This window comes from Calliphora vicina, chromosome 3 (assembly GCF_958450345.1).
Source record: "Calliphora vicina chromosome 3, idCalVici1.1, whole genome shotgun sequence".
Lineage (NCBI taxonomy): Eukaryota > Metazoa > Arthropoda > Insecta > Diptera > Calliphoridae > Calliphora > Calliphora vicina.
The window spans coordinates 97,466,457-97,493,727 of NC_088782.1; the positions used below are offsets into that span (position 1 = coordinate 97,466,457).

The 27,271-nt window shown below is 29.6% G+C and overlaps 2 protein-coding genes across 3 annotated transcripts; one reads left to right on the forward strand and one right to left on the reverse strand.

The window, feature by feature from the left end:
* Nucleotides 1-1,302: 1,302 nt before the first annotated feature.
* Nucleotides 1,303-16,456, forward strand: Glg1 (golgi glycoprotein 1). 2 transcript variants are annotated; one of them, XM_065504988.1, is made up of 6 exons: nt 1,303-3,280; nt 3,344-3,871; nt 4,078-4,446; nt 12,663-13,032; nt 13,337-13,443; nt 13,509-16,456. In XM_065504988.1, the coding sequence occupies exons 1-6, from the start codon at nt 1,439-1,441 to the stop codon at nt 13,677-13,679; spliced, it is 3,387 nt and encodes a 1,128-aa protein (XP_065361060.1). In that variant the 5' UTR covers nt 1,303-1,438; the 3' UTR covers nt 13,680-16,456. The 2 variants fall into 2 exon arrangements, with proteins under 2 accessions (XP_065361060.1, XP_065361061.1); XM_065504989.1 differs by having other exon boundaries at nt 1,304-3,280; nt 3,344-3,856.
* Nucleotides 16,271-26,474, reverse strand: Est-Q (Esterase Q). The gene is made up of 7 exons (XM_065504990.1): nt 26,122-26,474; nt 21,048-21,200; nt 20,471-20,986; nt 20,268-20,403; nt 19,018-19,208; nt 16,944-17,262; nt 16,271-16,638 (listed from the first exon to the last, which is right to left on the reverse strand). Exons 1-7 carry the CDS (start codon nt 26,362-26,364, stop codon nt 16,511-16,513), a joined length of 1,686 nt encoding a protein of 561 aa, XP_065361062.1. The 5' UTR covers nt 26,365-26,474; the 3' UTR covers nt 16,271-16,510.
* Nucleotides 26,475-27,271: the final 797 nt, after the last annotated feature.

A 27,271-nucleotide genomic window follows, 5' to 3' on the forward strand; every position in this document is an offset into this window, starting at 1 on the left:
GATTGATTGAATTTTGAAAAACATATTCCCCATGCTATGTACATATAAATTTTCACATCGAAATTCATTTAATTTTTACGATTGGCGTAACAAACTAATAAACGCTCATAAATGAGTGTGTACGTTGAATTGCTCTTCTTTTCGCGCACTGCTGCACGTTCAATATATATTGTGATATTTGGATCGCGATTGAACATGTAGCAGTGCTCGAAGTAGCCCGTTGGTTACTTGTAACGTATTTTTTTTGCATAAAATTCCTTAATGTTTTTTTTAGGATTCTTGGGAATAACAAAAAATATTCATTACACATAAACTGTACCCACATAAAGTGTTTGCCAAATTATAGTACAGTCAAACTCGGTTATAACGAACTCCGTGGGACCAATAAAATAGTTCGTTATAGGCAAAGTTCGTAATAAACGGGGTGAAGTCATAAAAAAAGAAATTAATAAAATACAAATCAATTTTTTCGTCATTTATTAAAAACAAAAAATACTTCAATAGAAAAGTTGAATAACAAAATAAAACTAAATAACTAAAAAAAATATAACTTAAAAAACTAAAAATTAGACATTTTGAAATAATTTTGCAACTGACGTTTTAATTATTTTTTATTTACGTATCAGCTGATTGAAGATGTTAAAATTTAATGTTACCATATTGCATAAAAGTAAACACTATTGCCACACTTCAAACATATTTTTGATGGTTCGTTATAAAAAAAGTAAAATGTATTAAATTTAATTATTGGGACCATTTAAAGTAGTTCGTTTTAACCGAGAATTCGTTATAAGCAAGTTCGTAATAAAAGATGATTTTTATATGAAAATGTTTATCAAAACGTCGGGACTTGAAAATATGTACGTAATAACCGAGAATTCGTTACAACCGAGTTCGTTATAAACGAGTTTGACTGTATCAGTATTTATAAGAACTCCTTGAGCCGTTTTATTTCATTCACGAAGTGTTTGCGATTACGGAAGATAAATTTATACCAAAGATTAGAGTTATTCAGCTTACAAGTCAAAAACAATTTTTAAGTATTAATAAAACTAACAACCATTTATGCAAAACAAATCCTAAATTAAATTTTAAGTTTATTTTCTTAAATATTTAATATGTTTTCATGATTGCTAATATTCTCAATTTTTATTTATAAACCTTCTTTTAGTTCTTATTTCATAAAATCGCTCAAATTCCGTTACTAAAAGTGTTCTTCCACGCAATTCTGATTTTAAAATCGCTAGATATGATGGGAAATCTATAAATTACCATTACTGGTTGCATATCAATGAATGCATTTATTTCCTTGCGGTGTATGTGTTAAAAAAGTAAATAATTTGGTTAATACGTGTTAACTAATTAAAAAATACAATTTATTTTCATTATTAATCAATATTCGTCAAATGTGCATAATAAAATTAATAAAACAATAAGAATGAAAATGAAGAACAAGGTGATAATCATACTTTTATTTACCACCGGCTTGCTGATTAGCGAAACAACACAACAGGCTGTTTTTAAGGAGACACAACAAAGTAAACAACTCTTACGTATAGCTAGAGCGGCTGTAGATGCCAACCTGGCTTCTAGAGATCATTCTCTAATAGATAACCATGACTGTGAGGAGCTGAAGACTCTATGCACGCATGTAAAATCAACTGATAACCTTGCGATCTTAGAATGCGTGTCAACGTTTACATCTAGTCAACTGGAGGCAATGCCTGATAAATGTCAACACGCTGTTTGGCAAGAGACAAAAGAGATGATAAGGGCGAAATGGGTAGAGGACAATCTATTGAAGAGACAATGTCTAAAGGAAAGAGATTCTTTAGAGTCTTGCATAAATGCGGTAGATATATGGACGTGCATTAAGGACCGAGCTTTACTGCTAGAACATGGTAGCAAATGCCGCTCATACATTAAACGTGTGCATGCAGTATTTTTCCCAGACTTTGAAAATTTAGGTGATTTTTTTAATTCCTGCTCTACGGAAATAGAACAGTTGGAATGCGGTCGCTTGAACATAGAACATAAACCTATTTCCCAATTGGAAACTGTGGAGTGTTTGCAGCAAACTGGTGCCGATGTTTTGGGTCAACCATGTAAAATGAGTATTGCACGAATTGATTTGCAAGAAGCTGATTTAAAATTTTTCGAAATCTGTTCTGAAGATTTGAAACGTTTGTGCCCGCAAGAAGTTTCGGGCACACCAGGAGCCTTCAAATGTTTGGTAAAAAATAAAAGTAATCCCGACTTGACAAACCGTTGCAACGATAAGATATCACAGAGAGATCGCGAGATTGCCAAAGACTATCGTATTTCGCATGGCTTAGCCAAGGCCTGTAAGGATGACATCAAACAACATCATTGCCGTCGCGGAGTCTCCGAGGACAAACAGGTACGTTTAGCTCAAATTCTTTTGTGTTTGGAAAGCGTTGAGAAGAATGCTACGAAAATAGCACCCGAATGTCGGGCTGAAATAGACGACCATCGTCGCATGCTAATGTCAGACGGTCAATTATCTCCGGAAATTCTAAACGACTGTGCCGATGACATACCAAAATTCTGTGGTAATGTCGACAAGCTATCGAATATTGGAATGGGCCAAGGTACGGGAGGAGAAATTATTCATTGTTTGATGGAACATGCGCGCAAAAGACGCAAGGACAGACGCATAACATCTCAGTGTCAAAGATCATTGGAAAATCTAATAAAAGTGTCGGATGTTGGCGAAGATTGGCGTGTAGATCCGGTATTGCGTAGAAATTGCAAACCAGTGGTTGATGTAGCTTGTCGTGATACAGATGGTGGCGATGCGCGTGTTATGTCTTGTTTAATGGAACAATTGGGAACACCTGCCATGAATCCGGAATGTGAACATTCACTGCTGCTTATTCAATATTTTGTGGCCAGAGACTTTAAATTAGATCCTCAGCTGTATAAGCATTGTCACGATGATGCCATTAAATATTGTCATGCTAAAAAACAATGGGACGATGTTACCGATATACAAATGGATCCCGAGAGAGGACCCCTCATACTACCCTGTCTTCATCGTATGGCCTACAGTGAAGATGAACAAAATACTCTTAGACCTGGCTGTTTTAAGGAAGTTAAACGTGTCATGCGCCAAAGAGCTGTGTCAGTGGACCTAATACCTGAAGTTGAAGATGCCTGCATAGAAGATTTATCATATTATTGTTTTGAGAATACCGGAAAGGGTGCCGAAATGGACTGTTTGCAAATACATTTGGAAAAACTGCAAACTTCCTGCCGGGTAAGTGTGTGCAATTTATTGTTTAAATTCTTAATACGAAAACCAAATTGTTGCTGAATTTAGGATGCTGTCAGCCAATATACAGAAGAAGAGGCGGCTCATGTTGAATTGAATCCTGTCATAATGTCTGTATGTACCGAGGCTATGAAAACACATTGCGATCACATACTCAAGGGAGGAAAAGATAAAGGAGATATGATGGATTGTTTAATTTCTCACAAAAATGATGCTGATTTGCGTCAGGATCTCAAATGTCGTGCCGCTATTGAACATTTTCAAATAATTTCATTGAAAAACTATCACTTTACCTATAAATTCAAAGAAGCCTGTCGTCCTTATGTTGTGCGTTTTTGTTCAGGCAGTAGAACGAAGAATGACGTAGTGGCTTGCCTTAGTGAAGTTATGCGCAATGATACGATACGAGGTCAACGGCCACGTATACCCAAGGAATGTAGACAACAAGTCAAGGCTCAATTGTATCAGCAACGAGAATCATTGGCTTTAGATCCGAAATTGGCAAATGCTTGTAGCAAAGAGATAGAGGAGTTTTGTTCGGATAAAAAGGGGCCAGGAGAGGTGAATAATAAGAATGCAAGTTCTATTTTTTCATAAAACATCATTAAGTTATAATTTCATTTCATTTTTTTTAACGAAATTAACAAAAAACCTGATTTTGGGAAATTAATGGCAAATTTTGTTTCAAATGTAATTTGTCTAAAATTTGCCAAAAACTTAAAACAAAACAGGTCCTTCCAAAGAAACTACAACAATTTTAATAAAATTATATAATTTTTTAGGCTCTTGAATGTTTGGCAATGAATACGCCACGCTTGGGAAATTCTTGTCATCATGCCATATTTTTGGTAAAGAAATCTGAACTGGGTGACAGTGCTACCGATTATACTTTAATCAATACTTGCAAGGAAATGACCTATAAATATTGTTCCAAAACTGATCCCATGCGTTTGCTGGACTGTCTAAAGACCTACAAAGATGATCCCACTTTTGATGCTCGCTGCCATTTGGTAGTAGTCAATCGTATGATTGAACAAAATACTGATTTTAGATTTAATCCTACACTGCAATTGCATTGCGGTAAAAATATTGATCGTTATTGCTCCGATATTGTGGCTAAAGCTGAGCCGAATGAAGAGCTTAATGGTAAGGTAAGTGTACATTCTTTTAATTTTGTAATTGGCAACATTTAAGTTTTTATACCCTGGTAAAGGGTATGGGTATATATAAGTTTGTCATTCCGTTTACAATTTCCCCATTTTTATATTTTACTAGCTGACTAGCTTCGCTCGGTAGCTACATATTTAGTAATGTTAATTCTTCAAGTTTCTCCAAAAATGTCTCTTATTAAGAAAAAATGAGAATTGAAAAGGAGGCAATATATTAAAAACTTAAAATTTCCTTCGGCTGTGCCGAATCTTATATTCCCTTCACCAAATTATACTTTAAAATAAAAATTTTAAATATTTTTAGGTAAACAAAATTTAAATTTTTTTCCAGTTGTTTTTTTCGAAATTGTTTTTTAAATTTTAAAAAAAAAATTTTTTTAGTTTTTAAATTTATTTTTTTTAATATGAAAAAAAAAAATTCGGGTTAAAAAATATTTTTTCCGATTTTGACCCATTGTAGGTCCAACTTACTATGGTCTTATATACGTCGTTGCACAGGTCTTTGAAATATCTATCATTAGATATCCATATTGTCTATAATAATGATTTAGTAATCCAGATATGGGTAAAAAATAGGTCAAAAATCGAGGTTGTCCTGGTTTTTTCCTTATATCTCAGCCATTTGTGGACCGATTTTCTCGATTGATGTATTGATGTATCATTCGTGTATGTAAGTTATTTGGGGGCTCCAGAAAATTGATTTCAACACACAGACGGACATGGCTATATCGACTCCGCTATCTATAACGATTTATTTATTTATTATTATACAATTATAACTGACCCCAATGGGCCATATATAGTTAACAAATTTTCCACTTTTTTAAAAAAAAAAAAATAGCTACATTGCAAAACATTTTTAATAATAATGATATAATAAAAATTTAGAAAACTATACAAATATTAGACAGAAAAGTAAATAGTATAGATAGAGATAAATAAAAAACCAAACAAATCTCAATTGCATACTGTATCAATTAGTTATACATAGTTAATAAAAATTATTATTTTCAAGATAATTAAGAATTTTGCTTTTAAAGGTATTATACGAATATTCAAATGTTTTAAGAAAATTTGGCAAACTATTAAATATCCTAGCTACTCGCACATGGAATGAGCGTTCCAAAATTGATGTCAGTCTTTGTATTAAAATTTTGGCGATTGCGACTAGATCGACTAAAAGAAAAAAATGAAATCATCCGTAAAATATTTCTATTTCTGAACATGTTATAAAAACAGAATAAAAGTCTAGATTTTATATACACAGAAAAAAGTTTCAACATAAATATTATGATTCGAATTTATTGATTTCAATTCATAACATTTATAAATAATTTCTTAAATAGTATGATTTTTTTAATATTTTATGTTTTGAAATAAAATCTAGAAGGCTTGAAAAATATAATTTCAAATTCATTTTTATTTTTATGTTGTTCAAAAATGTTTGAAATTTTTCATGGAAAATTTTTAGTTTTTTTTATGATTTTCAGCTACAAAATTATATAAAAAGCGCGAAAATGATTAAATTGATTTAAGAGGATGAAATGCTTTTATATTTATGAATGTTTAATGATAATTTTTAAGTTTCAGATATTCTCCTTTTTATCTTAAAATATTGGATAATATATGGCTATTATGCAAATATTCTTGCACTAATTCATTATATAATACAATTATAGTGCAATTTATTAAAAAAATTAAGTAAAAAAGCCAAAATTTCCGTCATGTAACATTTTATAATATTTATGAACATGTTCTTATTTTGAATGAAATAAGTTTGGGAAAAAAAAGTCAAGTTCGATTAATAATATTTATTACAAAATTCATTCGAATTATGAATTTCTTTTTTCTGTGTAGTTTAAAAATGAGCATTTTAAAAACCTACAAACATACACCGATACATGAGTACGACGTCGTAAAGAGAAGAGGTAACGAATTACTCTATTAAACAATTTGGTAAGTTTTTTAATGTTATATCCTAAGGTACCACTGTATATTTCAATGCCGTACAAAAATATGGGCATAACTAATGAATGAATTATCATTATTTTTATATACATAGGTAAAATCAAATTAGTATTATAAATCCTTCGTAATTTTACGCATTACCCTGGATATAACAAAATTAATATGTCTGTCAAAATTAAGCTTATTGTCCAACCACAATCCAAGACATTTGATATGATCAACAATTTGAATTGAACTACCATCAATGGTCAGGGAAAATTTCGCCAAAGGTAAATCAAAAACCATAACTTTTGTTTTCGAAGTGTTTACGAGTAACATGTTATTTCGAAGCCAATTACTTATATTAGAAGTAATGTAATTAATCATCTGTTGCGTTACATCAAAAAATTGTCTTTCACCACAAAAAAGAAAAAACAAATCATCTGCATATGCAAATGGAATACAAGACGGAATATTGTCAAAATCTCCAAAAATGTCATTAATGTAAATATTAAATAATATGGGTCCAAGGACCGAACCCTGAGGTACACCACTTGTAACGGGTAAAATACGCGATACTTTATCACCAATCGAGACATACTGATATCGATTCAAAAGATATGAATATAAAAGTTTACAGTATGACAATGAGAGACCTAGATTTCTATGTAGTTTTGAAATTAAGATGCTATAATCAACTTTGTCAAATGCCTTTTAAGGTCCATTGATAAAAGAACAATTCAGAATATATATACTTTGTGGGGTCGCAAATGAAAAATGTAGAAATTACAAACGGAATGACAAACTTATATATACCCTTGCCATTAATGGCGAAGGGTATAAAAACAGCCAATTCGCTGCAGCCGTTCTCACGTGATGTTGCCATTACATACATGGACCATTTAATTTTTATATACAGTAGTTTTGACTTACCTGCCTTTCACTTAAGAGCATTTTGCATATAAGTGCACAAAACTTGATTTTGGTTGAGAAATATGAGTGATCACAGATTGAGCTACTTTTCTTGATTAAACGCTTATTGGCCAAGTTATTAGCAAATTTAGATATTTTGAGTTTTTATATTAAAAAACTATTTTTGGTCAGAAATATGAGTGGTCACAGATCGAGCTCCTTTTCTTGATTAAACTCTTATTGACCAAGTTATTAGCGAATTTAGATATTTTCAGTTTATATATAAAAAATCAATTTTTGTTGAGAAATATGAGTGATCACGGATCGAGTTCCTTTTCTTGATTAAACGCTTATTTACCAAACTCCATATAAATTCGTTAATTTAAGTGCATTGTTCATACCTGCACATTTAAGATAAGTGCATAATACTTTTGGAAGCTATAACTGGTTTTCATGAAAAAAATTTCATTTAGCTGCCTAATACAAAATTAAATCAAAACAAAATAAGGAAAATACGATTTTGAAAAAATGAGAAGTTTGCAACTTCTTAATAATTTGAAACGTAGCTAAAATAACAAATTTGTCGGTATGTTTAGACGGAAAAATCGTGTTATCTGCTTTTTTGAGCAGTAAACTTAAATGCACTTACCAGCATCAATGAGCACGTAAGTGTATTAAGGTTAACTGCATTTTTATCTTACCTGCACAAAATATCGTGCAAAGTTGGTTGTGCAGGTAAGTCAAAATTACTGTATATACTAGCTGACCCGACAGAAAAAAAAGCTTGTGTTCGTTTTGTGAGTAGCGGTTTGAAATGTCTTGCAACAACAGAATACATGTAAATCAATGTACATCTATATATATAAAAGTGAATGTGTGTCTGTATGTATGTATGTATGTATGTATGTATTTTTATTATTATTAGTTTGGGATCTATAGACAGCCAAACCGCTGAACCGATTTGCTTGAAATTTTTACAGAATATTTATGTATGTTTGGAAGGAGCTATAGGCTACTTTTTATTTTGAAATTTTAAGTGGGCGTGGTACCTCCCATACAAAGTTAATTTTAAAAATCAAATATTTAGGAAACTATAATAGCTATAGTCCTCAAAATTTTGCATGAGCAATTCCACTGTTTGTTTAAATATTTGCGGCGAAAATGGGAGTAGTAGCCACAAAGGGCGTGGCACCTCCCATATGATGATTATTTAAAAAATCTAATATATGGGATACAATAAGAGATAGAATCCATACATTTTGTACGGATATTCTACCATAAATTTTAATATTTAGGACAAGAATGGGCGGACTAAAATAGTGGGCGTGGCACCTCCCAAACAATCTAAATACTAAAATTCATATCTATCTGTATAATTGTAGTATGTAAAGCGTTCAAATTTTGTATGTACTACTAGCTATCAATATTAATATTTAGTACAGAAATGCGCGGACTACCAAAAATATTAAGTAAATGTTAAAATTTGTATGTATACATTTGAAACCCTTATATATACATATATAAAAGTCAATGTGTGTTTGTTTGTTTGTATGATTGTTTGCGTATTTGTAATGGCACTCGACTTACAGTAAGGCAATTAATGAACCATCTAATCGGAGCGACCTTTATAACTGTGAATTATAACTTCGGAAATGCCATTTGATTTTATTCGATTGCAGTTTCCTATTTGCTTAGTATTTGCAATGATAATTGATAAAGCTCAACGTCAGTCTTTGCAAGTTTGCGGACTAAATCTAGAAAATCCATGTTTTTCACATGAACAGAAACTAATTTTAGATAGACTAAATATATTGTAAATCTTTACGGTACGGGTAGCGAAGCACACCGGGTTTTAGCTAGTATTTTATATAAATAAGTAATACAATTTTGGTCTGAAATATGTGTGATTTTTGGTCAGAAATATGAGTGATCACAGATCGAGTTCCTTTTCTTGATTAAACGCTTATTGGCCAAGTTATTAGCGAATTTAGATTTTTTGAGTTTTTATATTAAAAATGGATTTTTGGTCAGAAATATGAGTGATCACAGATCGAGTTCCTTTTCTTGATTAAATGCTTATTGGCCAAGTTATTAGCGAATTTAGATTTTTTGAGTTTTTATATTAAAAATGGATTTTTGGCCAGAAATATGAGTGATCACAGATCGAGTTCCTTTTCTTGATTAAACGCTTATTGGCCAAGTTATTAGCGAATTTAGATTTTTTGAGTTTTTATATTAAAAAACTATTTTTGGTCAGAAATATGAGTGGTCACAGATCAAGCTCCTTTTCTTGATTAAACGCTTATTGATCAAGTTATTAGCGAATTTAGACATTTTGAGTTTTTATATAAAAAATCGATTTTGGTTGAGAAATATGAGTGATCACAGATCGAGCTCCTTTTCTTGATTAAACTCTTATTGACCAAGTTATTAGCGAATTTAGATATTTTCAGTTTATATATAAAAAATCAATTTTTGTTGAGAAATGTGAGTGATCACGGATCGAGTTCCATTTCTTGATTAAACGCTTATTGGCCAAGTTATTAGCGAATTTAGATATTTTGAGTTTTTATATACAAAATCGATTTTTTGGCCAGAAATATGAGTGATCACAGATCGAGTTCCTTTTCTTGATTAAACGCTTATTGGCCAAGTTATTAGCGAATTTAGATATTTTGAGTTTTTATATAAAAAATCGATTTTGGTTGAGAAATATGAGTGGTCACAGATCGAGCTCCTTTTCTTGATTAAACGCTTATTGGCCAAGTTATTAGCGAATTTAGATATTTTGAGTTTTTATATAAAAAATCGATTTTGGTTGAGAAATATGAGTGATCACAGATCGAGCTCCTTTTCTTGATTAAACTCTTATTGACCAAGTTATTAGCGAATTTAGATATTTTCAGTTTATATATAAAAAATAAATTTTTGTTGAGAAATATGAGTGATCACGGATCGAGTTCCTTTTCTTGATTAAACGCTTATTGGCCAAGTTATTAGCGAATTTAGAAATATGAGTGATCACAAATCGAGCTCCTTTTCTTGATTAAACGCTTATTGGCCAAGTTATTAGCGAATTTAGATATTGTGAGTTATTATAAAAAAAATCAATTTTTTGTCAGAAATATGAGTGATCACAGATCGAGCTCTTTTTCTTGATTAAGCGAATTATGAGTGATCACAGATCTAGCTCTTTTTCTTGATTAAACGCTTATTGACCAAGTTATTAGCGAATTTAGATATTTTGAGAATTTAGATATTTTGAGTTTTTATATACAAAATCGATTTTTTGTCAGAAATATGAGTGATCACATATCGAGCTCCTTTTCTTGATTAAACGCTTATTGGCCGAGATATTAGCGAATTTAGATATTTTGAGTTTTTATATAAAAATAGATTTTTGTTCAGAAATATGAGAGATCACAGATCCAGCTCTTTTTCTTGATTAAAAGCTTATTGGCCAAGTTATTAGCGAATTTATTTATTGTATCACAGATCGAGCTCTTTTTTCGTGATTATACGCTTATTGGCCAAGTTATTAGCAAATTTAGATATTTTGAGTTTTTATATAAAAATTGATTTTTGTTCAGAAATATGAGAGATTACATATCGAGCTCCTTTTCTTGATTAAACGCTTATTGGCCGAGATATTAGCGAATTTAGATATTTTGAGTTTTTATATAAAAAATCGATTTTTAGTTAGAAATATGAGTGTTCACAGATCTAGCTCTTTTTCTTTATTAAACGAAATATGAAAATCACAGATCGATGTATTTTGCAAATGTATTTAATAAGTGGACGTATTGTGGAAGTGGACAATTTTTATTTCTGTAAAAACGTTTGCGGACTATTGCGAACATTAATCAAAAATTAGCCATATCGGTCCAGGCGTCCTGCGATTTTGGATATATCGAAAAAAATGGGGTGGTAAATTTTTCTTTCAGTAAAAACTTAAATTGTATTACTATAAACAAAAAATTAGCCAAATCGGTGCAGCTGTTTTCCGATATTGGATAAATCGTTTAAGAACCTAAGTTGGACTATGACCAACATTTAAAAAAAAAATTGTCGAAATCGGTCCGGCCGTTCTCAACTGATGCAATTACCAACTGACGACATTTGATTTTTATTTATATAGATTTATTGTACAAAATCACTTTTTTCCCAATTCCAGAGAAGTATTAACAATGAAATTTAATTTCATCATTCGATTGTGCGATACTGTGCCTGACCTTACAAATTTGATGCACATTTTTGATATTTCGGTTTATAAATAGAACTAACAGTAATCAAATGAAAGCAAAGGATTCTTATCTGAACAAAATTTGAGAAACAAGTATTTTAGCCAATAGTACGAAAAAGTATTATTTGTATTTAGGATAAACAGAACGAAAAGTATGTGACCTTATCATTTTGACACGCACCTTACTCCTTGATACCCTTTTATTATGTTATTTTTAACACTTGCGCAATATAATTTGTTCCATCCATTTATAATTATAATTATTTTAGTCGCAAAAATTTTAATACTAAAATTTAAAGTTAATCGCTGCAATTTTGATTGAAAAATTGTAACGGTAATTTTCTTTTTTATACATAACCAGATTTGTCCAATATATTTTGTCGCTGATCATTACATATTCACATTTTAATAATTGCCTTTCTTTTTAAGTAAACAAATATTTATCATTTTCTTAATTTTTAAGTACAAAAATATTTTTTTTAAAAAAATAATTTTAAAAAAAAAAAAAAATTATAGCAAACATTTTTCTTTAAAAAAAAATATTTGTAATTTCTACATTTTTCATTTGCGACCTCATAAATTATATATATTCTTGATCGTCATAGATAGCGGAGTCGATGAAGCCATGTCCGATCTATCTGGATTACCAAGTCATTAATATAGACAATATAGATATATAATGATAAATATTTCCAACGACGTATATAACGCCATAGTAATTCGGACCTAGAATGGGTCAAAATCGGGAAAAATATTTGATAACAAAAATTTCACCAACAAAAAATTTTCAATATTTATCTTAAAGTATACTTTGGTGAAGGGAATATAATACCCCTTTCACGCTAGGCAATTTAGTTGCTCAAGTCTCTTGCCCTACAACAAAACAGCATGCAAAGTTTTCTTCTCCTTAACCCGACATTACTCTGACGTCTACAAACACGAAAGACTTGCGCAAGTGTTTGTGTGAAAGGGGACTATAGTTTTCTTACTTGTTTTCAACAAAGTTACTTATCTTACTTGTTATCATATATGTAACTTTATAATGCATAAACATAAGAGTGTAAATGAATAAACTATTTGCTTGTTTTTATTATAGGTAATACAATGTTTGAAAGACAAATTCCGAAAATCATTATTAGACGAAGAATGTTCCCAAGAAATGGTGAAAATACTACAAGAGCAGGCTCTTAATTACAAATTAAATCCTTTGTTGCAAACTTTTTGCAAGCACGAAATTGCTGTCCTATGTCATCCAGAAAAAATGGTTAAAGAGCATGGACTAGTGGAAGAATGTTTAAAGAATGCTTTCCTCAATGAAAAGATAATTAATCGTGATTGTCGTTTAGAAGTGGCCACTTTAATTGCCGAAGCTAAGGCCGATATACACGTGGATCCTATATTAGAAGAAGCTTGTACCGATGATTTGTTGCGATATTGTTCGAACGTTAAAAAGGGTAACGGGAGAAGTAAGTTTTTAAACCCCATATACATAAACAGTTTATAAATTTATCAAAGGTTTATAAAACAAAATTTCCATACAAATTCTGTTTCATAAACCTTTGATAAATTTATAAACTGTTTATGCATATGAGGGTAAATATGCATATTACATATGTATACTGGTTAAAGAAACAACACTTGAAGTTGAATTATTTGCACTAATAATTTAACCTTACCAGTAAAATCTGTCTTAAGCTTACAATTATTAGCAAAGCAAGAATATAAGTATTTTAAATGTTTGTGTTTAATTTTTTTGTTCTCTTTCTTTAGAATTAAAATGTTTGCAAACAGTTTTACAAGATCATTCCAAAGCCATGGAACAGGATTGCCGTATGAAATTACAAAAACGTATAGAAATGTTTAAGAATGCTGATACGGTAAGTTCTTGAAAAAAAGTTTTTAACATTTTTTTTATTTTAATAACAAAAATAAATAAATTTAGGTCTTAGTACAACCGCCGGAAAATATGGAACAATTAGTAAATCAAGTTGTAAGCTCTCCAGCTAAAAAGTTCTTTATTGTTATTCTTATGACTGCCGTGGGCATGATCTTTATGATGGGTATATTTTTGGGTCGTGTTACAAAACGTGCAATGAACACCAAAAATAAATAATATTTATTAATTAAGTATGATACTAAAGTGACTTAATGTATGTTAAAACAAAAACAAAAATATTTATAAAATACTAATCAAAGTCTACCAACGTTTGTTAGAGCTAATTAATGTTTTAATGGAATAATACATATAAGGAATACTTACCAGAATTTTAGAACAAATTAGTAACGTCCAAAACCACCATCAACACCACTTTATAATATACTTACATACATGTAATTAGATTTCCTTATATAATTTTTGTTTTTCTTGTTTTTTTTTAATTTTTTTTAATTTTGTGTTTAGTCGAACTTTATTCCATGTTTTTTGTTTAGTCTAAACTTAAATTGAATTTATTTTATTTTAATATACACAAATAAAAACTAGTATTGTTTTTGTTTATACGAGTATAATCATAATCTTCCATGATTTTGTTTTTTCATCAAATGAAAACATTTTTTTTTAAAAAAAAAGTTTAATAAACCTTAATGTTTATTAGTTAGTTGTTTAGAAATTAATACGCGTATTCGTTTATATAATATTTTACTATTGTTTTTCTTTTCGCAACAAATAGTAGTAAAAAATATTAATATTAATACTAATATTGATATTTGATTTCTTTTTATGTTAGCCAAAATCACAACCTTATTCTTAAAAAAAGTAACTCACTTATTTGAAGTTTTATTTTTTTTAAATCAAAATAATATATTTATTATTTAGGGGAAAATGCAATTGACTCATGTTCCTTGTAATTTTGTTGTGGTATCTGTTATTTTTCATATTCTTCTTCAGTTTTCTATCAAGAAATTCAGAAAAGCGTCTCTAGGAGAGAGAAAGTGATACGTAACTTGTTACGTAACTGGTTCAAGGAATCTAGCGTAGAGTCCTTAAGATGTAGTTATTTCACTCACTAAAAGTAATATATTGCGGAGCCAATTAGTATAGTATTTGTAATCTACATTGACTTTCTTTTAAATAACTTGTTAAATAGCTAATTTGATAACCTGTTGTTAAAATCACTATTAATTAGAATGTAATCTTCAAGTCAACATCGACAGATCCTAATTTGTCTTCAACGTTTTTATGAACAAATATTTTTTTATTTAAAAAAATAAATACTTTTACCCCCATTAACACGATGCCTGGTTATGCGTTAACTAATAGTTATACTGTCGGTTAAAATTATTTTTGTATGAAAACTGTCAGTATAACTATTAGTTAACACATAACCAGACTTCGTGCTATGTGTTAACTAAATCTTAAATTGAAAGCTAAACTAATAATACATCTAATCCCATAGAGATATACACATAGAGCCGAAACTCTGCTGTCAAAAACACAAAATTCTATCTAAAGGCGATAACCTTTTATATGATATAAATGTATAATTTAATTTAAAGTTTATTTTCTTCCAGAACATTTAATGTTTAAAATTTTATTCATGTTTTCGCTATATTTGTATTTAAATATACTAATGATTTAACCAATTTTAAGATCCCGATTCTTTTGGTTTTAATTACAATATCTACAGTTAAAAAGCTATTTTTTCATAACACTTCATATCAGACATGGAATATTATTAGTATGTTTTATTCCCAATTATTACCCAGATGTGATTTTTTTAACCATTCCCATTTATTTTAAAATTAATTTTTGTGATTTTGTTTTTAATATTGTTTTTATTTACATTCTAAAATACATACATACATAAAACAAAATATATCAAGTGAAAATTAGCACAAAATTCAAGAATTTACATTTGATTAAGTAAGCTGCTTCAAGTTTTTAATAATATTTTATTTAAACAAAAACACAACATAGAGGAAACCAAAGGTTCGAAATAACTAATTTTTAATTCCATTTTCAAAATTAAATATACTACTTCTTAAACATTCCATTAAAACATTCAACAGGAATTAATTCGTTGTGTTAATTCCTTAGTGCTTCAAACGTATTGGATTTATTCTTTATAGAATTAATTCTTTATTGAATAGTTCAATATTTCTGAAATGTATTGAACAATTCAATTTTTCTTCGATTCAAATCTATTACAAACATATTTTAATCTAATTTCGATTAGATTTGAATTAACAAAAAATTTAAAATTCAAACGTTGAATTAATTCTATTATGAATTGATTCAACAATAAATGAATTCTATTCAAATAAATGAATAAATGAATGAAGCTAATGAATTTGTTTTTTGGGAATGGATTTATGGAATGAATTTCTGTCATTTTTTAGTTCTGTATTGATTTCAGTAAATAATTCTGAGCTGTGGAGGAAACTCTGCTATCAACAATTGAAATGGTGAAAATAATTTAATAAAAAACATATTTTGTTGACAGTATATTAAAGATTTTTACGGCAGAGTTTCTGCTCTATGAATTCCTCTATGTTTCTTCATGTATATCCTTTGTAGTATACACTCAAGTAATTTTTTGTAGCGAAAGGACAAATATAAATCGATATTGATAAATAAAAATAATTAGATTTATAAAGAGAATATAATTAGCAGCTCTATTAACAAACCTAGGCTTTCCAAATTTGTATGTAATTAAAAACATTAATAGAATTTTGTTCTATTAGCAAAATTAATGGCAGCTAATGTTGTGTGTTTTATTGTTTTCCATTTCCTTTATGTGTAATTAATTTAATTAACTAATACGAATACATATAATAATTTTTATATAATGTACTATATTAATACAAAATAACAAAAAAAACTATTTTTTATAATCAAATACAAATTTAGTCCAATAAAATGCTTATTAAGCTTAAAATATAAAACATAAATTACATTTTATTTTATTTTAAGCAAGTACTGTAAACAAAACAAGTAAACAAAATTTAAAATTCTACATATTTTCTTATTAATCTATCATTATTTGGATCATCTATGGTACTGGTAAGTTCATCGTAGACATCTTGGCCCAAGGTAATATCACAGTTGATATGAAAATATGGCCCACTATCAGCTAGAGAGAAAATAAATTATAATGGAATAAAACAATATTATTTAAACAATTATTTTATTAATATTTTGAAATTTTTTTAGTATAATAAATTATCATAGCATTAGCGGTATTCACAATGTAGAGTACTTGGCCTGATAATGTAGTAAAAGAGCACAATATCAAAAAACTAAAAACAAAATACATTAGAAATTTAAATGTTTGTCAATTAAAAGCTTTTCTGTTTTTTTACTAGGCCAAATACTATACATTGTGAATACCGCTATTGTGTTTAGTCAGTCTAAATAAAATTATAAATGTATACTTACTTTTCATAGGCAATATTTCAATATCGCTTTGAATTTTTGGCTTTCCCTCGATGGCAAATGATGTCCATATCTCTACCATTTTCATAGCCATTTTCGTATCTTCGGCATTCAAGTGGTGTGTTGAAAATAAATAAATATTGTCATTTGAATGGTGAACACCACCTTCAAATGGATAATGTGCATTGCCAAATTCATAACCAAATCGTGTATTAGACCCTTCATAATCAAAACTATATAAATAAACGGGTGCTAAGTTTTTATACAGCATATTCTTGGCCAAAGTTATGACAGGGGATTTCATAGCTACTATATTGGTAAGCTGAAAATCAAATTAAATTATATTTTAATCTAACAATTTTGTTTAATATTAAACGTGAAGATTCGAACACAAATATAAATTAATAGGTCTTAAAGTCGATGATCGATAAAGTTCTGTAGTTACGTCTTCAGATAGTTCACAAATATCAAATATTTACACAAAAAAGCTTAACTACTATTTTTAGCACAAATTTGTTTGACGTTGTTTGTTTACTCTTACAAGTGTTTTGTAAAGCAAATAACATAACTATTCCACAGAAGCCCGTCATGGACACGCATTGTAGGAATGATACCTTAATTTCCATCGACGATAGTCTAAGAGTCTACAACAAAAACATTATAAATCCTAAATGCTTTAAGAAATTGCTCGCAGAGAAAATTTCATATTTTAGGCCCAATTTAATACTCTACACTGATGGATCATTTCAAAATGGGGCAACTTCATATGCAGTGGTAGAACAGACGACAGCTATTAGCTATGAGACTATAGGAAAATCGCACCTACCCAACAATACAGGAATTTTCACAGTGGAAATCGCTGCTATAGAATCAGCCCTATCATACTCAATTGCTGAAAATCGAAGATCCATGATATGCACCGATAGTCTTAGTGCCTCAATGGCTTTAAGGAAAAACCGAAATGGAAATTATGACAATATTTTGCTACGGAATATGAATGAGCCAATTTTAATTCTCTGGATTCCCTCACATATTGGAATACAGGGAAATGAACATGCTGATATGGCTGCTAAAAGGGCACTGAACATTGAGGAAATCACAGAAACTCCGTGTTTTCCTAAGGCTATAATAAATCCGTTTAAATCGCTGCAAAATGATCGGAATCCTACAACCAGAAGACCTAAATATAATATAAATTTTACCAGAAGCCAGTGCCTAATGTTAGCCCGCTTAAGAGTGGGTAAGGCTGTTTTTAACATCAAACATTATTACGAGATAATGGACCCACCTAAATGTAATCTCTGTGATATCATACTTTCAGTTCCTCATGTACATGCCGAATGTCCAAAATCCAAGATTGATGCACCATTGGAACATATTCTGGACTGTGCGGATGCATCTTTTCTATCCAGGATACAGAGAAGTCTACTGGAGCACAATATTAATGACATTTGAGACCATTTCATTGATTTTTTTTAATTATTTAAAATTATTCTTATAACTTAAAACATTTTATTCTAAATTTTTTGCTTGCATCAATTTTTTTGGCCTGTCATTTATTTTTTTTATAATTTTTCAACACTTGATTTTATATTGTCACCTTAACACCCATTTAATTTTATATTGTTACTTTCAAAGTATAACGTTACTTTTTTATACGCATATGGTCTAGTTACCCGTCGTATTCATTGTATATTTTATAAATTTACTTTATAAATTTACTTTATTAGCTTTTGTTTAATAAGAATTTTTAAAAATGTATCTATTATTATGAGCACCAAATTTTTCGAAATTTAAGAAATTTAATTTACTTTATAATATTTATTATTAATTATGAAATATTTTGTTTTTGTTTTTTACTCTCCTTTTAACTATAAATAAAAATCGACTGAATTTTTTTTATAATTTTACAATATACCATTATTTTTTTTCGTTTTTAAAAAATAAATGTTGGTGTATCTATTATTTTGAGCAGATGTGTATATTTAAAATAAATAACTTATCTGCAATATTACTTGTTCTCTTACTAGATAAGTAGAGTTTTTACTGGGTAGGTTTTTGGATATTTTATACTTACATCAAAATATGCTGCTGTTGCATTTTTGTGATCATTGCTATCTAGCAGATTCTTTGTAAACAAAAGCTTTGTTAATAGATTTTTTGAAAGTCCAGAACCATCATTTGTCATTTCTATTAATCCTTTAGCAAAGTCTCTGACAGTAATAGTATTGAGATTTTCTGTATGTGATTTCATTATATCATAATAAGCTAAAATTAATAGTAAAATAAAAATTAGATATATGTATTTAATATTAGAATGTTATTTACAGAATTATTTCATACATTAGGATTCCTAATTTTCGGGAAATAATAAAAAAATTGTTCATTCCCGGAAATCGGAAATAATTCGTAATTCGTTTCGAAAGAGCGCCGAACTTCAGTTGAGTTGTCAGTTTCCAAAATGGCATTACAGATGGCAACTGACAGCTATTATTTTCTGTTGCCAAATTAGCAACCAGAAATTTCATGTTGCCACCATAATCGACCCATAAACATCCTCAAATGTTTTAATGAAAAGCATTTTAATAATTTATTAAAGAACTTAAAATTTGTATTTCTATTAAGTCTATTTTCTATTAAGAAAAGTTAATCTTCCTGTTTTAAGTAAATATGTTTATGTTTTTGTCACACAGAGAAAATAGTTTGACCCCGAATTATTCCGTTATGACTTAAAATTTATAGTTAGTGTTTAGGTTGCATCCTTTTGGTAATAACTACATTAAACGTATTATACTATTTTTAACAACGTTAGAATTTATTGTTGCTTCCTTTTTTATCCAACTTTGCTGGAAGTATTTTACTAGATTCTAGCGAGTAAACCGTTAACGGGTCCTTAAATATTGTTTGCCACCAAATTATGCTTGTTATTTTAGCATTAAAAAACACTTGTCAAATTGTCTTCGACATAAGCACTACGTGCATTTTACTAAGAAAACGCAATATATTCCTTCTACGAGGTAATATTAATTAACAATAAAAAGAGATCTTCGTCTCTAATTTAAACTTGAAATTTGTTTGTTTTATTTTTATAACAATTTTGGAAAACTTGGATTGATGCCAAACAATTAGAGTAGCAAAAATTCGGTTGTTTAAATAATAATTCATCTATGTATGTCAACTGATTTTCTGCTGATTCTATGGAAATAATCGAATTATTCGATTCCCTGGATAATTTTCCCGATTAGGAATCCTAACATACATATATACATATTTGGAAGACATAATTTAATATGTGTTTATTTCCTTGGAAATGTATTTTTTGCTTACAGGCCAATACAAAAGAACCATCGTGTTTAGTAAATCCCGTCATCAAAGGTATTGATCTATTAAAATCTTTTAACAAACGCTCTGGTTCATGTGGTAAAATTCCATAAAAGTCACCCATAATAGGTGAAAATGATTCCTAAAACCACAAAATAATATAATATTATAAATAATACTAATAATAATATATGTATAACAATACCTACCGATTCGGTGACTTCCAAAAGCTTAGGAACTTTAACATTACTTAAGCACTCATAAAGTTCTTCCTTACTTTCACATTTATCGCACTCTAAAGCCGAGCATATGCGTTGTACTTGTTGTAATGGTTCTCGATTTATAGCCCATGTACCAAATATCGAACCAGATTGTACAATTGACCTCTGGAAATATTCCATTGGTGTATTAGGACTTAATAACAAGGCACCGGACATGGCTGCACCAGCACTTTGACCAAAAATAGTCACTTGTTTTGGATCACCACCAAATAAGTGTATATAATCTTGAACCCATTGTAGAGCCAAAAGTAAATCACCAACTGGAGCATTACCTGGCATATCTTTATTTAGAGTAGATAACCATCCTAAAGCTCCGACACGATAATTGGGCACTACTAAAACTACATCTTTTTCCAACAGATGTCGTGGGGGATGATCGATGTTTGAACCATTATAAAAACCGCCACCATAAATGTAAAACATAACTGGCATAGCAGCTGTCAGCTATTGAATATAATTGAAAAAAAATGTGTAATACTCATAAATTTGTTTAATTCCAACTTACATTTTTGGTGTAAACACATAAATTTAAACAATCTTCCAAATCCTGTTTTAGTTCAGTGTCGCTATGTTGGGAGACTGTGGTAATAACTGGACAGCGGCGTCCATATGTTGTGGCATCGAAAACATGACGCCACGGCAGACGTTTAATAGGGGCCTAAAAAGATATCACTTTTTCTCGATACAAACTAAGCATTGTATATTTGGTGAAGCTTTACATACATATATAATAAATATATTACAGTTGCATTACAAAACTATCCTTTCTAAACTGTTTCACAAGTAGTCAATGTATCCCCTTTAGGCTGTAATTTGCACTAATGTCTAATCACTTGGCTGAATCCAATTTATATAAACAGGAGAGTCAGTTGTCACTTTGCGTCTGTGCAGTCTATTTAGGGATAAAGTGAAATAAATCCAAGATTTAGAAAATAAAGCTCTTATTATTGGACTGTATGTGTGTAAGTAATACGTGAGTTCCCTGACAATCAGTCAACATAATATTACACTTTATCTTTGTAGCTGGTATCTGTACCCCATTTCTATAACATGTGACATGTGTTCGAATCGGAATTTGTTTTAAATTCTAACACCCATTAACACGAAGTCTGGTTATGAGTTAACTAATAGTTATCCTGTCGGTTAAAATTATTTTTGTATGAAAACTGTCAGTTTAACTATTAGTTAACACATAACCATAATATAACAATAAAAGGTAGAATCACTACAAAATATGTTCTCAATTATACATGCCTTGAATTGTCAGACTAATATAAAATAAAAAATAAAAGTACAAATGAAATAAAATATAAAAACGTAACTAAATTGAAAAATTTAAATTCAATTTAAAAAATACATACACATAATAAGAAACATGCGTGTTAAATGTTGTTTGTGTAAATGTTCATTTGAACAAAATCTCGTAAGATTTATAAAATGTCCTGAAAATAAAATTAAAGAATGGAGTGCAGCCTGCGGTGTTGAGCTGATGAAATATTCCCGGATTTGCATGCATCATTTCAATGACTCCGATAATATTGAACTGCATGAAGCCACAAAACGTGCACGTCTAATGCCAAATGCGACACCACAAATGAGCCAGTAAAAGGCGTAAATGATTTTTTTTCGTATGCAAATAAATTATGTATTTCAAATATAAACAAAATATTTTTCAATTTTCATTTGTTGTTATTCGTGTTTTTTATTTTTCTAATATTTGACGTAACAAGGCATAGCATTTTAAACTCTCTCCCTAGTGATTCTACCTTCTAATGGTTGTATCATGCACATAACCAGACTTCGTGTTACTGGGGTAAGAGTCATTAAGTTTTAACAGAATGACTGAAATAATGTTCACACTGACTACATTGATAGTACAGACTAGATTGTGCAAAAAACCGGCAAATTTAAAAAACCGCTTTCCGGTTTAACCTAAAAAGTGTGTTTTTGAAAAAACCGGTTTTAATTATTGTATTTAAAAAAACCGGTTAATCTTTTCGGTTTTTGTCTTCAAAAAAACCGGTTTATATTAAATTTTTATTTAATATCAAAAAGGTCTCTTTAAATTTATTTTTATTTGTGGACGCTAATAGGAAATGTGTTATGAATTGTGTACTAAATCTTCGGAAATTTAGCATTTGAATTCATAAGGCTCTATCTTTATGCAATTATTTTATATCTTTTACGAATTATTGTCAAATGCTATAATTTTCTATAATATAAATTAATTGAGAGATTCAAATGGTCTCCTATTAGGTCGTAATAATGTCCTAAAATATTTTTTTAGTTTAAACAAATTTTTGTTGGGTTTCAAACAAAAAAATTATAAACTAAGGGCGTGTGTGAAATGATAGCAAAGTACTATGGTAAAACAAGTAAGAAAGTATGGTCGGTCAAGCCCGACCATATAATACCCTACACCAAGTAAATGAGTAAAAATATTTTTCTTTTAAAATATCAATAATTTATATTTTTGAGTGATTTTTGGAAGTGGGCCTTATATGGGAGCTATGACCAATTATGGACCGATCACCATAAAATTAGGTCGTGTGATTTATGTCTATATTAAAGTTAACTATGTTGAATTTTGTGTGTATACCAACATTTTTAAGCGATTTATGCACGTTAAAGTGATTTTCGGAAGCGGGTCTTATATGGGAGCTATGACTAATTATGCACCGATCGTAATAAAATTTGGTGACATGAATTTCGTATGTATAAAAGTTATTTGGAGCGAAATTTGTGTAGATACATATATAAATAAACATTTATGACCGATAAAGTCCAATTTCGGGAGGACATTTGTATGGGGGCTATATGAAATAATGGACCGATTTTAGCCAGTTTCAATAGGGTTCGTCCTTGGGCCGAAAAAATTATATGTACCAAATTTTATCGAAATATATTCAAAATTGCGACTTGTACTTTGCGCACAAGGTTTACATGGACAGCCAGCCAGCCAACCAGACGGACGGACGGACGGACAGACATCGTTTAATCGACTCAGAAAGTGATTCTAAGTCGATCGGTATACTTTAAGGTGGGTGCTAGACTAATATTTTTGGACGTTACAAACATCTGCACAAACGCATAATACCCTCCCCACTATGGTGGTGTAGGGTATAAAAATATTTCTATGTGGGGAAAATTTTTCATGTTTCTGCTGTGTGAAATGATAACTTTTTTGAAAATATAAAATTTTGACGTTTGTGAAAAATTATTACTAAACAAGTAAGAGAGCTATATTCGGCTGTGCCGAATCTTATATACCCTTCACCAAATTATACTTTAAAATAAATTTGTTTAAATATTTTTAGGTAAATAAAATTTAATTTTTTTTTAATTGTTTTTCAAAATTTTTTTTAATTGTTTTTTAAAAAAAGTTTTTTCCAATTTTTTTTAAAAAATTTAAAAAAATTTTTGATGAAAAAAAATTCGGGTTAAAAAATATTTTTCCCGATTTTGACCCATTGTAGGTCCAACTTACTATAGCCTTATTTACATCGTTGCAATGGACTTTGAAATGTCTATCATTAGATATCCATATTGTCTATATTAATGACTTAGTAATCCAGATATAGATCAAAAATAGGTCAAAAATCGAGGTTGTCCCGGTTTTTTGCTCATATCTCCGTTATTTATGGACCGATTTTGCTGATTTTAAATAGCAAACGGAATTATTGAAGATTTGGATCCCGAAGATATCTGGGGTCTTCAGAAAATTGATTTCAACAGACAGACGGACATGGCTTAATCGACTCCGCTATCTATAAGGATCCAGAATATATATACTTTATAGGGTCGGAAATGAAAAATGTAGAAATTACAAACGGAATGACAAACTTATATATACCCTTCTCACGAAGGTGAAAATACTCTAGTACAGACACATTAAACCATTTACTCTTACTCGTCCTATGTTTAACAATAGGTTAAATATTTCGAATGAACAATTTCTCACATACAATAATATTGAAACGAGGTACTGGCTGTGTTGAGTACTAGGAGATGTCTTTTATTCAGACTATTAGGGGCCTATGTAACAAATATGTCACTTCCATGTGTTGACTACTATGAACCAGCTATCAGGCAGTATTATTATAAATTATGTAGGTTCAATTGACTTCCACCTAGGATACGTACATACATGTTAAAATAACTAATCACATTGCCGAAAACAGCTGGGCAATTAAAGATCACATAAGACAAACACACATTAAAGGCACGGGCAAGTATTGACGATACAACGAGAGTAACGTTTTGAAAAAGAGGAGAAACAAGTTGTAAATAGAGAATGACCCCCATTACATAAACAGTTTATAAATTTAAGGTTTATAAAACAAAATTTACGTACAAAATCTGTTTCATAAACCTTTGATAAATTTATAAACTATTTATGCATATGTGGGTGAGTATACATATAAATTAATATTCTTAGGGCCAATATTACAACTTGCCGTTATAGTTAAAGGTAACTTTAAGCAATAGAAAAATGTACCCTTAAAGGTAACTTATAACAGCAAGTTGTAAAAATGGCCCTTAAATTAGCATTTTTGTTTCAGTTTGCGTCGCATGGCTTCGAAGTTGCGTCGTTAATATGGTATTTTTGATTGAAAAATCTATTTTTCAAGCTAAAATTATAAATCTTGGATCCAATTAAATGAAAATCAATACAAATGTATTTAAAACGTGCTTCGGTTTCATCGCGCTTCTCCAGTCACAATTAGATATGCAAACCGGGGTATTAGTGTACATAACAAAAAAGAAATGAATACAAAAAAAAAAAATTTTTAGTTAGAATATATAGTTACCTTAATATAGAAAGGTCCTAACTCTTGTTTTTTTTTAAGTCATGATTTTCGTTTATTTCCTTAAATGATCCTCACATATATTATATTTAGCCAAAAAATATCTACTTGAAAAAACACAAGTTAGGTCCTTTCTATATTAAGGTAACTATATGTAAAATAATATGGGAATATTTAAAAAGTTGTCCCAATGCTTTTTTAAATCAATTGAGTACAAAGTGAATTAAAAAATAAATTTCAATAATAATATGAACTCTTTAAAATTTGACTTCAATTCATGATGAAATCATTAAAATTTAAATTCAATTTATTTCCTTTGATGAAATTAATGCGTCTAATAATTTGTATGTTGTCGAAAACCTAACTCTTGCATCAATAAAATACATGCTAGTCAATCTCATAGATAAATACACATAGAGCGGAAACTAGAAAATAAGTCAAACAAAATAATTATTCAAAATAATCACACCTACGAGTGTTGATTTTGTTTTCACATATTTTTTTTACTGATACATTCTCACCACTTAGGTGTTTGACAACTGAGTTAGGGCAGGAGAGTTTCCGATCTATGAGTATTTATCTATGGTCAATGTATGTTGTTGTATCAGACATATGAGTTGTTGTATTTTTGTTTGACAAATCGATGTGTCTCGTCTCTATCTACAATTCTCAATGATATATATTATATATTTTCAAACAAAACAACCTTTGAAACACATTATAATAAATAAACCCCCTTATAAACTAGTTATCAATTAATAATACACTCACCTTAAAACGTAATGGACCACGCGGTGACTCAGCAAATGGTATGCCGCGAAAACGCATGAATGTCTGCTGAGACCATAATGTTGTCTCGTAATCACCCTGAATTGTGCCTTGATTAGGTATGTCTAGTGTTACTGTAGATGTCGCGACATATTGGCTGTTCGATTTGCTGAAACACAGAACCACCACAACTAGTACTACACTCGTGAGCAAAAAATTCATTATGAATATGATGACCGTTCGCATTACACTAAAGGTCCGTGGTCAACGGTATCGGCAAATAAGTCGAAATCAAATTAAAACAAATAAATGTGCCTAAATACGAATAATTTGCCAGAGATAATGTAGTGCTCGATCAACTCTAGCCGTGCAAACTGATAATGCAACGTTTTTGTTAACTAGAATACTTGAATAATTTATTAACATATGAATTTAGTTTACCGAGGAATACGTATAAATGAAAACAAATCAACAATTATTGTCACTCTTAAATTGTTTGAATATTAAGATAAGAAATAAATAATCTTTTTAGTATACTACTACTCTTTAGTGTTAGGTAAATATTTCAAAGAGCAATGTTTATTGTTTAACAAAAAAATTATTATTTCTATAGTTTGTTAAAAAATTCATTTTGAGAATTCAGGTTTATAAATTGGGCATAAATTAAACAGTATATGGTGTGTTTCTTCATTTGCGAAGACTAACAATATTATTCATAATGATTTTTAAATTTATCAAAGGTTTGCAAACCAATTTTAATGAAAATTTTATTTTATAAAACTTTATTAAAACAAAATATTTTAAAAACTAATTTTACAAATTGCATGTATCGAGAACTTATGTCTTATATTTATCATAATTTTTAACGAAAATAACTTTTTAATTTTTAAATATAATTGTGCAACTTCTCAACTTAAATTTAAAAACCTATTTGTTATTTTTTTACTTTATTTATTCGATTAAAGCCTATTGATCGCATATCTACTTACCTCCGATGAGTGAGAAGGTCCCTGTCATTTACAAACTAAAATTACTCCTTGATAGTCCGTGGAAAGTATACCTGACCCCACATGTATTCCAAGGAAATTTTATGAAATTTACTGGAACGTGTGAAAAGATCGGCTGGGACCTTGTACTGAAATGTCAAGAAATC

Bases quoted from the DNA above. Each gene is read 5' to 3' on its own strand.
- Glg1 (XM_065504988.1), top strand. From the start codon at position 1,439: ATGAAAATGAAGAACAAGGTGATAATCATACTTTTATTTACCACCGGC. The intron at 3,281-3,343 runs GTAAGTGTGTGC...TGCTGAATTTAG, and splicing joins AACTGCAAACTTCCTGCCGG to GATGCTGTCAGCCAATATAC. The intron at 4,447-12,662 runs GTAAGTGTACAT...TTTTTATTATAG, and splicing joins ATGAAGAGCTTAATGGTAAG to GTAATACAATGTTTGAAAGA.
- Est-Q (XM_065504990.1), bottom strand. From the start codon at position 26,364: ATGCGAACGGTCATCATATTCATAATGAATTTTTTGCTCACGAGTGTA. The intron at 17,263-19,017 runs GTAAGTATAAAA...TTTGATTTTCAG, and splicing joins CAACAGCAGCATATTTTGAT to CTTACCAATATAGTAGCTAT. The intron at 16,639-16,943 runs GTAAGTATACAT...TTTTCTCTCTAG, and splicing joins TGAAATATTGCCTATGAAAA to CTGATAGTGGGCCATATTTT.